Source organism: Helianthus annuus, chromosome 7 (genome assembly GCF_002127325.2).
Source record: "Helianthus annuus cultivar XRQ/B chromosome 7, HanXRQr2.0-SUNRISE, whole genome shotgun sequence".
Classification (NCBI taxonomy): Eukaryota; Viridiplantae; Streptophyta; class Magnoliopsida; order Asterales; family Asteraceae; genus Helianthus; species Helianthus annuus.
In genome coordinates this window covers 74,152,209-74,164,980 of record NC_035439.2, presented here as the reverse complement: position 1 = coordinate 74,164,980, position 12,772 = coordinate 74,152,209, and the positions used below count along the sequence as shown (strand labels likewise).

General features: G+C 35.0%; 1 protein-coding gene across 4 annotated transcripts; it reads right to left on the bottom strand.

Annotated features, from left to right (window-relative positions):
- Window positions 1-266: 266 nt before the first annotated feature.
- On the bottom strand, window positions 267-9,551 carry LOC110883849. Of its 4 annotated transcripts, none has more exons than XM_022131500.2 (22): window positions 9,376-9,550; window positions 9,081-9,290; window positions 7,777-7,839; window positions 6,471-6,688; window positions 6,290-6,359; window positions 6,102-6,152; window positions 5,878-5,937; window positions 5,691-5,795; window positions 5,468-5,578; window positions 5,213-5,254; window positions 4,708-4,800; window positions 4,452-4,618; window positions 4,077-4,372; window positions 3,640-3,761; window positions 3,150-3,192; window positions 2,983-3,074; window positions 2,772-2,820; window positions 2,511-2,581; window positions 2,066-2,176; window positions 1,814-1,920; window positions 896-941; window positions 267-652 (listed from the first exon to the last, which is right to left on the bottom strand). In XM_022131500.2, exons 2-22 carry the CDS (start codon window positions 9,264-9,266, stop codon window positions 608-610), a joined length of 2,148 nt encoding a protein of 715 aa, XP_021987192.1. In that variant the 5' UTR covers window positions 9,267-9,290; window positions 9,376-9,550; the 3' UTR covers window positions 267-607. The 4 variants fall into 4 exon arrangements, 3 of the variants coding, with proteins under 3 accessions (XP_021987192.1, XP_021987191.1, XP_021987193.1); XM_022131499.2 differs by having other exon boundaries at window positions 6,102-6,176; window positions 9,376-9,549; XR_002560734.2 differs by having other exon boundaries at window positions 271-652; window positions 2,779-2,820; window positions 6,102-6,176; window positions 9,376-9,551.
- Window positions 9,552-12,772: the final 3,221 nt, after the last annotated feature.

Sequence of the window (12,772 nt, the reverse complement as noted above, 5' to 3'; positions counted from 1 at the left end):
GATTGAACCTTGATTTTCAATAGTGACCATCTTTGTCCGTTTAGTGGCGCCATTGTGGGCAGAATAAGGTATTAGTAGGTCAATTTTCCGTTTAAAAGAAGTCATCAGTTGTGTTCGTTCATCTTGCAGCGACATTAGAAACTCAACCGTTACTTATATGGCTATATGCCAGCGAATGTCAAAAAGGTTTTGGGCATTCTGTGCATCCTGTATATTTCACACACATTGCATATATAATATTTATGGTTTTTTGTTTCATGCAGATATCGGTATTTAATCACACATATTATTGCGTCTCTTAACTTGTCTTAAAATTCTAATCAAAGTACACTTCCAAAAGACCACACTGGCTTCAAAAATCAAGCAATATGTGGTGAATTCTAGCGGTTTGGCCGACTGGTATCGACTATTCATTGATATGTTGAGTTGACTCGATGTGCACATTGACATTCACGGATTCTAAAATTAAAACCCCACCCTATTATATACAATGCATGGCACATGAATTGAAACATAAATACCCAAATAGATACACCGTTGAAAAACAACAAACAAGAGTTGTTTTCATAGATGGAAGTTGCTGTGACTGAATTCAACCATTTGTTCTTCAAAAGAATAACCCCTTCTTTTTCACCTTCTTTTTCTCGAGAGCCTGCAACACTTCCATGTTAGCTATGTAGGGGTGCTAAACGGGTCGTTTACCACAGGTTCGTAAACCTGGAGACTACGCGTCTAACCCGATTTTTGCATATTAGAATTCTAAAATTTTGAATTTACAACAAAATATACAAATGTGCTATGTGCATTACACAATTACGTGTATAAATCTTACTCTTGTTCTAGTTTATGATTGCAAGATCATGTATATAACTAAAAAATTTGAAGTGGGACTTACCCGTTTGATAAAGTATCTCATCGTAAGAACGATTATATCCCTTGAACTGCAAAAGTTATAAAAATTTGCTTACACAAACAATTGATTAACCAACAGAAAGGAATCCACATAAATTCCCACAATAACCATTAGCATGTAGAAGTAGAATTACAATAATATCCCTCAAAATCATAGACTGTGATGTGCATTATTAGAGGCAGACAATTTCAACTTTATTTTATTACGGAATATTGGATTTTAATAATCTCAACTATTCGCCGTTGACCGTCAACAGTCCCAACTTCAAAAATAAACACTGGCAGTCCCAACTATTGATATATTGGCCACCAATGGACCCTGACTAACAGAACCTTAACGCCGTTAGTCTCCGGTCGACGGAAAACCGTTTTTGGCTGGTAAAAGGTTTCTAAAGGTCCAATCTAAGGTTAAAAAGAGGTTTGGGACGAGGATGATAAGTTTTTCAGCCAAAAGTAAGTTTTCCAGCAACTTCAATAATTGGGGCTTTTACTAGAAAAAGGTTCCTGAAGGTTCGTAATAAGGTTACAAAGAGGTTTGGGACCAAAATGTTGAGTTTTCCAACCAAAAATGAGTTTTCCGGCCAAAAACGTTTTTGCGACGACCGAAGATTAACGGCGTTAGGGTTCTGTTAGTCAGGGTCCATTGGAGGCCAATATGTTAATAGTTGGGACTGTCAGTGGTTATTTTTGAAGTTTGGACTGTTGGCGGCCAACGACGAATAGTTGGGATTATTAAAATCCAATATTCCTTTTATTATTGATAACGGTTGGTTCGGGTTTCACCTATTAAACCAACACGAAATCCTTCAACCTTACATGATTGGCATGCCTACTCTTTCTTGGACAAGGAAAAAAGTCCTCAGAAATAAAAAAAAAAAACTTGTAATATATAAAAGATTACCCCTTAACGGCAACTGATTCTGGCTCCACTCGAAGCTTTATCTCATCACCGTCACTTCCCAAACCATATATAAAAAACTCCATGGGATTTCCATATTGAACAAATACCTGAAAAAATGTCAATGAAAAATCTTCCCTTTATAAAAGGTCACAGGGAACTGTAATACACAAATTCAAAACTACAAACGTGTACCATTTTAGGAAAAATGAAAGTAAGAGCATCTTAAATTAAAAGGGGAGGAAAGCAGCATACTGTTGTGGTTGGAGAGAACTTTTCGTTTACAGGAGTGCTACCACCCTTTATGTTAATTCCATTCTTTTTTATAACTAACGTAACTGGCTCCCATATGTCAAGATATCCCGTCTGTACATTAACAGAGAGAAAACAAATCAAATTGTTTAAGGCAACTCCTCATGATTTAACAAACGGAAATGCCACTACTAGAGGTAGAAATTTCAACCGATTTCCTTAGTAATAGGTTCATTCCGTTCGTATCTTATTCTCAAACGAACCAGATAATTTTGAAAGTCGTGCAAAGTGTATTTTAATGCATAAAACCACCTACATTGTTTCTTCAAAAGTTAACTGTTACTGAAATAGTATAACTTTGTAATCTTTTTTACGCATTAAATGTTCCTAAAGATATCAATAAATCTACTTTTCAGTAACAGTTAATGATACATAAAGAAAGTATTACCCATAAGGACAATCTGTGTTCAGCATAACCAGTCTGAAGAGCTTTTCTAATATGGTCATGCATATCAGGATCTGTAAAAACAAGGACAAATGGGTAGTAGTTCGTTACAGCTTCTAGGAGGAAAAGACAGCACATGATATAAATCCAATATTAAATACAGTAATTTCAGGGGTGATATACGATAACGGTTGTAAGTAAACAAACTAAAAACCATGTAAACTAACATCTAGAGGCAAGAAAGAACCAATAAGAAGAGCTTACCACATACAATTTTTCTATTCTCATTGGCAAAAACCTTTACAAGTTCACCCTGAAATGCAGTTCAAAGTTCAAACACAATCTTTATATAGAGCATCATGTATTTGAAATTTTGTATCAATAATCCAGATATAATACAAGCAGGCGTGACTATGTATATCACACCATCTATATCAAACATGAAATCCATTGACTGTCGGGTAAGTTAAAACACCTTTCTCTTTCGATTATCAATGGGCTGGACTTCAATTGCAAGGTATGTGTCGACATCATCAGCAGTAATGAGATACGTTGGTTGCTTCGCACCTGTTTCACAATTGCTCTAATCAGAATGAATAAGAATATAATAAAAGAACAAACACGTAAGACCACGAGGAATACCCTCTATATAGTTGACAGACCCATCTTCCATATGCCGTACCCACTGCAAAATATACACATATAAATAACATAAATAAGAATACTAGAAAGGATCAATAAACGAAGAACAAAGAAATGTAACTGAACTTAAACACAAACATATACATGTGTGTGTGTGTGTATAAAGTTTTAAATACAATAGTCCTTAATGTGCGATGCGTACGATATTAAATCACGCATGTTATAAAATTCAAACCCTAATCACGCATGAACAAAATATAACATGCGTGATTAGGGGTTTACCCCATGCATGATTATATGATTTCTTCATGCGTGATTATATGATTTGTTCATGTGTGATTATGTGGTTTTGTTCATGCGCGATTAGGGTTTGAATTTTATAACATGCGTGATTTAATATCATACGCATCGCACGTTAAGGATTATTGTACGTTAACCTTCCCCTATATATCTATATAGGGTAGGGTTATATATATAACATGAGCAGCACCTCAAAATTACAACTTGTAGTTCCATTACGGGAGTATCCACTCGCTAGAAGTTCTCGGCCTGGGAAAGCTTCCCCTGAAATTTGGAGAGACTCCACTGTAGGTAATGGATCATCATCTGCAGCTGAACAATGCAACAGAACAGTCAAACTCTGACCAACTTATGCTAAACGCCAATAAGCCAGAGTAGAGTAGTAGACACTAGCATTATTACTAGAGTTGTCAAAATGGCCTGTTCAGACAAGTAACGAGATGGGTCGGGTCGGATTGGTTGATATGAAATACTTGTCCAAAATATTGAACTTATTATATTAATAATTCGTGTGTTATACAATCTATATCCTATTAAACTAATTCATTTTATCCTACCCATTTGACACAATAGAAATAAACGATAATCCGCATCAACCCATTCATAAATAACACGTTGAATTATCACCTTCAGAGTAAGAAGAACCAGGTTCTTCAAGTACTGGAGTTAAATATGGCGAATACGAGTTAGGATCTTCAAGTGTGGTTGCATATGGCGTGTTCTTGGAATTCCAATTTGCAAATGGCTCTCCATCGTTTCCTTCATCACGGTTTCCCGCCATGTCTAAATTTTCAACATCATTACTGCTAACTGGATCGCTAAATGTAACTTGTTTATTGGTAGTTTCCTCATTTTTACTTGTTAGATATGAATTATCCTGATTTCTAGTAACATGTGCATTTGTCCCTAGAGAATGATCACTTCTGCAAAACGTAACTACTATTATTAAAGATTATATACCAAACAGAATCCAGTTGTTATGATATTCGATAATGTTCTGACCTGTTCATGAGAGGTGAATAACTCCCTGAAGCGGGTCCCAAATTTTCTGCAGCACCACCTGAGTGACCTGCTACATCCCAGCCTCTTGCGGTCAGATGGTCAGGTGAATTTTGTACTTGTCCATCCGGGTATGCGTGTTGTGAGACCAATTCAAGCCCGTCTTTGTTCTATACCATAAAAAGAAAATTTCTAAGAATTTTACAAGATGTTGGTTTAGTAAAGTAAAATTCTGAACGATTTGATATTGTTAACCTACCCCATATAAATGCAATGGTGATTGTGCGTAACTTGAGGGGTTCACATCAGAACGCCAGGCTGCTAGCTGATATTGAGACTCTTTTAGTTTTGTCTGGAAGACCCACAAGAGACTAGTCATTCATTCACACAGATATGAACAGCATGAGAAATAAAAAGTCGGATTATATTTGTCGGTCAAGTCTAGAGGTAGCAGAATGAATTGGTCAAGTGATGGGTCAAAAGTCAAAACGGCTAACTTTTGGTATTGGTTGAAACAGATTTGGTCATGTTGGGTCGATTCAAAACAGTTGGTGTTTAATTTTTATAAACAATGTGTGTTAATATGATTTTAAAATATGTATGATTACAACAATAATCCAACTTTTTGAACAAGCGAATGCATTAAAATACACCGCAAAACTTTCTGGCTTTACCCATTTGGCATAAATCGCTGCATTCATAAGTGAACGGGATGAAACTGCAACCTCTAGACTCAAGTCACCAGACACGCAAACAGAACATACCTCTACACCTATGAGCTTCTCTTGTAGATGTCTAAAAAGAACCTATCCAATTCAGAAAATTTTCAAAAATTATATATCAGGTAGAACTTAGAAGAATATTGGGCAATAAAGAACACTGACCACACTCCTTGAAAGGATAACTGCATAAAATAATCAACAATGGCAAAAAAAAAAAAAAAAAAAAAAAAAAAAAAAAAAAAAGACTATTTGTTTACAATATGGAAGAAAAAAGCAGTTCTTTCTTTTCATACAAACCTTGACATTACTAACAATGGACTGGGCATCAGCAACTGGTGGCTGAAGAGAATATTCAGCAAGAAGAGGCATCAAAGATTGTACGAATGTAGATCTTTCTTCTTCTGCATCCTGAAAACATGATAATCAGACAGTCAGACCTTCATATACAACAAACAAATTAAACATACGGAGAATATATTTTGTACAAAACTAAGACTTATATTCAACAAAGAGTACGTACCTGTAATGCATATGTTAGGCGTATATTTTCTTCAATAATGTCTTGTCTGTAGGACAGAGCTTTAGATTCTGCATCAACAAGGTCCTTTTGCTGCTGATCGAAGGCCTACAGCAAGCATTATAACTTTTAGTACACGGTATAGTAAGGAAAGAGGACATGAGAAGTGTAAAAAAAATATCTTGCTGACCAAACGCATATAAGCAATTCGCTTCTCCAAAGCAATCTTCTCACTGTGTATTTGTGCTTCCTGTAAACCATAGCATTTGTAGTATTACTACCATGAAAGTAAACTAAATATGTTGATTTGACCCGTTTGAGATAAAACACAAGTATCGACTCATTCACAAGGGAACAAGTCAAAAGTTGCTATATCTAGTACAAACCTAGAAGAGCATGCGAAAGTGTCCCTACCTTGATTGAATAGTCAGCAACACGCTTTCTCAACAGTAAAATCTCTTGCTCCTGATCTCGAGTGTCAATTACAACCTTTGCAAATATATATTGCAGACATACTTTATAACTAAAAGAGTTTTTTTTTTTTTTCTTTTAAAAAAAACAGTACTAAGTAGATTGTTTAAGGGGATGTCAGCATTTGGTACCTCAGAAGTTGACACAAGCCCACGTCCAGACACATTGAACTGCGGATCATATTCTCGTGCTGGTTGATACCTACAGTGTGTGTGTGTGTGTATGTGAGTGAAGAATTCATTATTTTGGATATAGGTAAATTATATAACATCTTATACTCGATCCATTGATTTGGCCGGAAACCTAAAATACCTTGAAGGAGAAAATGATGATGTGGATGCCGAAGAGAACATGCCCCCATTATTTGTCATTGTGTGACCGCTAGGAACCATCGTAACTGCTTCATTAACCTTTTGGGTCTCTCTGAAATCTTTATTGAGGACTATTGGACTCTTTGTTGGAGGTAAATAGCTATTATCATTCCAATGACCAGCGGGGTGACTATTTTCAGCCTTTAATTCTCTGGATTTCTGCCATAAAATTAACACTCATTCGTCTACAAGAAAAAGAATTTGCAGAGCTCAAAAGTATGCAGTATGGCACCCCATATATCCGGATTCAACAGTACATGTAGAAAATCGTATCATTATAAACAGGGTTCATACTTGAATGAAGTTACTTAGCATAAAATACGGTTTACAATGAAGGAAACCCTAGCAGACTGCAACCGGTGCTGCTAATATTATGTAATGATTATTAACGCGCAAAAAGGCAAATTTTTTTCAGAACTCTATGATTGGTGCTATTAATACTTTGTAATGATTATTACTGATGTGGAAAAGAGCAGTTTAACAAAAAACTTGTGACTAGTTGTCCATTTATACCTGCTTACCATCTGCATGCCTTAAGTAAAAAAAAAAAAAACTTAAGCACGTGTTTATATTTTGTTTCTTAAATGTTGTTATACAGATTTTATATATATTCAAATAAGTCAGTATGAAAGTATGATTGAAGATAAATTTACGAATGGAAAATGACCCATCAACGTAAATTTTTCTTCATTTTCTATGCCTCAAGTGTTGAGAGTAGACTTACTGATGTTTTACATTTGTATAAAATACCAATCCTCTTACCGATCTTAGCATACAACTAATTCTGGTATTCTTTGTAAAAGTGATGTTGATGAAGAATACAACTTTCAGAATGGTAATAATACCAGTAAGAAAAAATAAAGAAAGGTAACTGTAGGCTCATTTTCCTATTGAAATTATTAAAGCTCAAGGTCACGCCCATGACAATCATAAGTTCAATCTAATGACAAGGAATGACGTCAATATGCATAGCAACGGTAACAGGAAATTATGTCCTTAAAGTTCCTAGAAAATAGAATAATGGCATTTAATTACTAATAAGTCGAAATTACAAGTTCACAAATCTGGATTCTGATTCAAACAGGACTTAATTACCACACTAATGCGTGATGAAAAATGTATATCATAAGTTTGATAGCTTTGATAGTGTTGTGTTACAATATAAAGAAGTCGACCTTAATATTAAAAAAATACAACTGGCAAAAAATAATGAGGCTGCATGCTAAAAGAAAAGAGAGAACACGTACATAGTCTTCGAGTTCCTGATCCCTCTTTTGAAGCTCAGACCTCAACCTTTGATTCTCTTCCATCTGATGAGAAATAAAACATGATGAAAATATGAGTCGGAGCCAGAAGGTAAGGGTGAGAACAATTAACAAATCAATAAGATAAAAAATATTACCAAAGTGCATAGTGATAGTGTTACAAGGAATTTTGTTGACTAGCAAAATGACTAAGTTTTCCTCTCATATCATTTACATTACTTAACTGTTGGGAAATTTGTACTCTCACAAATACTTTTTACCTTTATATCATTTCCAAATGTATGGCAAGCAATTTTGGTGACTAGCAAAATGACTAAGTTTGTATCATTTATTCATTTTCAAAATATTAACAATGTCATCTTGCCAGTGATGATCATTAGCATCTTGCCACTGATCTTAGTTGCCAATGATTATCAGTCAATTTAAAGATCAATTTCCATGCAGGGTGCTGCCCCATTGGAACCCCCTTCGGTTTACGGGCTTTGCTCCTCACAGCGTTAAAGGTTCCTTAGAGCTCAAAATCATACTAGTCTTGATCTAGTGTGCACTTCACGTCTCCTACCTCGTATCAATGTTTATTTTCTCATTTGGTCTTTAAGTAAATCCTGATTACCCAAAATACTAAAATCACCAACCATTTGTAAAAAAGAGCATCATGAACTGAAACGCGAATGTGTGCCACTATGCACTGAATAGTAGAACCATCAATTAAATTCTCTTTCCTTGTTTCTTAATTCATTCAAAAATTGGATTCATGAGGATGGACTTAGGGCTCTAAACCTTATGTAGTCTTCTTTCCCAACAAAGGTTTATCAAAGACTAAGCCAATCAAGAAACAATTAGGCTTATAATTTAATCACTGATTCTTCGTTTTGTATAATATGATCCACACAAGAAAGACAATACCATGTTGGTTGGGCTTCTATACACAAGAAGAGTCATGTAACACCCCAATAATCATGTCACACTTAAAACAACATTTTTCAAGTAAAGATCATCAAACAGCAAAGCAATCATAGCTCATTACATATTCCTCTCATTCGGCTAATTTAAAACTCATTCTCCACAATAAAAATTGCATGCAATATCCTAGAATCACTCATAAACCCTGACTTCATATGAAATCAACACATAAACCAAAACCACAAAATGAGACTAATATCAACCAACCATGACCTAATTTATAATTATCAGCATGATTATATATCACAATAGCCAATCACTAAACTTCTATATAATCATATATCAATGATCTACCACAGCAAAGCAAATAAAAATAAAAACACCTGTTGTTTAATAGTCGCTTCAGCAGCTTCAACCGCTTTCATAACCTGAAACAATCCATCGCTCTTATTCACGCCATTGATATTATCCACGTCACTTCTACAGCCATTAACACCATCACCAACACTCAAATTCGCTAACTGTTCCGTCAAATTGCTTCCGTCATCAAACCTAACGCCATTTTCCATCTTAATTCGCTAATTTCAACTGATCTGCAGTGTAATAGCACTCGAATTTCAACTAGCAGTCGTGTTAACAAAAGATTTTGTGAAAAAAATGAGAAATTGAACCGCTTACCGTTGAATTTGCGGATATATACAGAGAATTTTGGAAGAATTTGGGGGAAACTGGAGCAGTGGACTCGTTTGACTTGTAACTTTGATTGTCAATCCCTAAAGAAAAAGAAAAGGGCTGGTTAGCGATTCCATTGCGAATTTGGATGAATAGCATAAGCAAAAGCCGTGTTTATGGGGTACAAGTGTTTGCATACGTACAAACCAAAAAAATAGGTTTTTTTTTTAATCATATTTCCCCTTAAAAATCTATTAAATTGCATATTTACCAAGGGCTAGAAACGAAACAAACGTTCGGCAAACAGTTTGTGAACTGTTCGACGTAAAGTTCGTTTGTGTTCATTTGTTTATTAAACAAACGAACACAAACAAGAAATTATGTTCGTTTAGTTAAAGGAACAAACATGAACAGAGGGCGCGTTCGTTCATTTATGTTCGGGAACATTCGGTAACGTGTTCGTTTGTGTTCGATAGTTCATTAGTGTTTTTAGCTTTTATATTTTATTTAAATACTTCAAAATGCCGACAAATAAAATATTTAATAAGTGTCAATGTATTATATATTTTGTTCATGAATGTTTGTTTGTGTTCGTTTGTTACCATTTGTGTTCATGAACATTAGTTTGTGCTCAGTTGTGTTCATCATCGTTCGTTTTCATTCGTTGCCTAAAATTAACAAACAAACACAAACGAACACGAACAAGTTCATTTCCTTAACAAACAAACACAAACATAAAATCTTGTTCGGTAAGCGTTCGTGAACAGTTCGTTAACACATATATTTCTTAACAAACGAACACGAACAAGGACTTGTTCGTGTTTGTTCGGTTCGTTTGCAGCCCTATAATTACCCAAGCATAAAATAAAATTGCATATTTCCTCTCTATTAACTAATAAAATTGCAAATTTACTCATTTTGATTTAATTTATTAAAATTAAATTATATAATGACTATTTTGCCCTTAATTTTAATAAACTTCAGAAAATTGCGTATTTACCCATATTATAGTAGTTTTTGTCTTTTTTTGCTACTTACGTCTTTTACTAAGTTTTTTTTCGTTATTTTTTCTCACGAGCTAGAGTAACAATCATAATACGAGTGACGATCAATATAATTATCATCTTCCATCTTGATTGTAACGATAAGAAAAGGTTGGTTAGCGGTTCCATTGCGAATTTGGATGAATAGCATAAGCAAAAGTCGTGTTTAAGGGGTACAAGTGTTTGCATACGTACAAACGAAAATAAGAGTTAATTACATTTTTGGTCCGTGCGGTTTGTCAAAAATCACTATTTCAGTCCATTAGTTTAAAAATTGTCATTTCCTGTGGATTCGCTTTCGTAACTATTTCAGTCAACTCACTTAACACCGTCTATTTATTCTGTTAAGTTTTGATGAAATGATGAAATTGCCCCTGTAAAAAACTAATATACAAAATTATAAAAACTTAAAAAAAATTAAAGATGGGTCCCACTTCACAAAGTTGCAAAATTGTCCCCCCTCCCCCACCATTTTGTCCGATCATCTTCTCCGGCATCCCATGTTTTCCGGTCATCTTCTCCGGTGACCCCATGTTATTTAGATATTAGCCCATTGGACCATATGAGACCCCAAAGTTAAAATGAATGAATGGTGCACAAAAAATACCCCATCCGAAAAAAAAACCCTGACATTGGGTATTCCAGAAGTTTGACATTTGCAAGTGAGTTTCTTCTGTTGTTCATTCTTGATGTATTTAAATGTGTTTTTGAACTTGCAAAAATTCAACATTGGCAGTTGAAGAAATCAGAATCTTGCTTATCTTTGGATTGATTAGATGTTATTGGTTCAAAGATTCTAGTTTCAGAGTCCTTTGATCCGTTTTTTCCTCTACAGCCACTCGGTTGAACTCTAGGGTTTAAGCACAGTCACTCTCCCCCGCATAACAAAAATCACCATCAAGATGGCCCCGCTGCCCGATCGTTTTTCCGGTCAACCTCCATCATAATGCAGCTGCCAGAATCTCCTCAGAGGCCAAATGCAAGTCTGGTCCTTCTCCGTTTCGATTCTATCGACTAAACCCCTTTCTCATCGTGTTTACAGTTGTGTGACGGGGATGGTGGTGGTGTGTGGCAGAGGTGTGTGGTAACGGGTGTGGTTTAGTGGTGGGGGTTGTATGTTCTGGTGGTGGCAGTGGTGTGGTGTGGTGGTGTAATGGTAGTTTTTGTGTGGTTCTGCAGAGAGAGAGAGAGAGAGAGATAAAGTATGGTGATTAAACAATATTTTAACAATTTAGTTCCTAACTTTAATAACAGGGGCATTATGGTCATCTGATATAAAACTAACAGAATAATTAGATGGGGTTGACGAAGGTGGACTGAAATAGTTACGAAAATGAAACCATGGGGACTGAAATAGCAATTTTTAAACTAATAGACTGAAATAGTGATTTTTGCCAAACCACAAGGACGAAAAACATAATTAACAATTAAATTTCTTTAAGCAACACCACAATTCGGACTAACCAAGGAAATGAATGGATTCCACAAACATTAAACTCACACACAAAGGGGCTATTTGGCAACTTCTGAATAGGCAAATGCTGAACAAGTAAGAGGTCGGAACTATGGGAGAAGCGAAAAAACTATTAATATGCCTTATCATCCCTTGTTCTTATAGTTCATTGGTCATTTGTTCAATGACATATTTTTGTAACAAAGGATATCTATAGGGTCTTAAATTGATTCCATTTGTACCTTCCCTTAGCGGTATTTTATAGTCAAACTTATCTCTTAAGGGATGTAAGGACTAAAAGTCACTAAACACATCATTGTACTCTTGTAGTAACTCTTGGAGATCAGCAGGTACCTTTTCAGTAACTTTTGGTGCAGGCATAGGGGTGAGCAAAAAATCGAAATAATCGAACCGAAACAAAAGCCGATGGTTCGGTTTTCGGATAACCACTTTCAATAACCGAAAACAAAAGCCGATGGTTCGGTTTTCGGATAACCACTTTCAATAACCGAAAATAACTGAACCGATAAGTTATAATAGTTGGTCAAATCCATATGTTTTTATGTTTAAGTTTAAGTTTGAGTTGTTAAGTGTTTAACCCATGCTACTAAGAATTATTAGTTTTATTCTTGATTGTTAAATATTAATAATAAGAACATTAGCATGTTTATTTATCATTGAAATGATTTATCCATTGTTTACAAGAAATAACAAAATTCAACATAAAAATTATTATAAAAAAAACGTCTTAATAAAAACTTTGGAGAAACATTAAAATAGATTAGAAGGTTAGGTTTACGTGAACAATATCAATTAAAAAGACTAAATAGATGTTGGATCTGAGTTTGATTTTGATTGTATTTTGTGTTTGTAATTAAGGTGAAAATGGATGAGTGTGCAGCGGAAT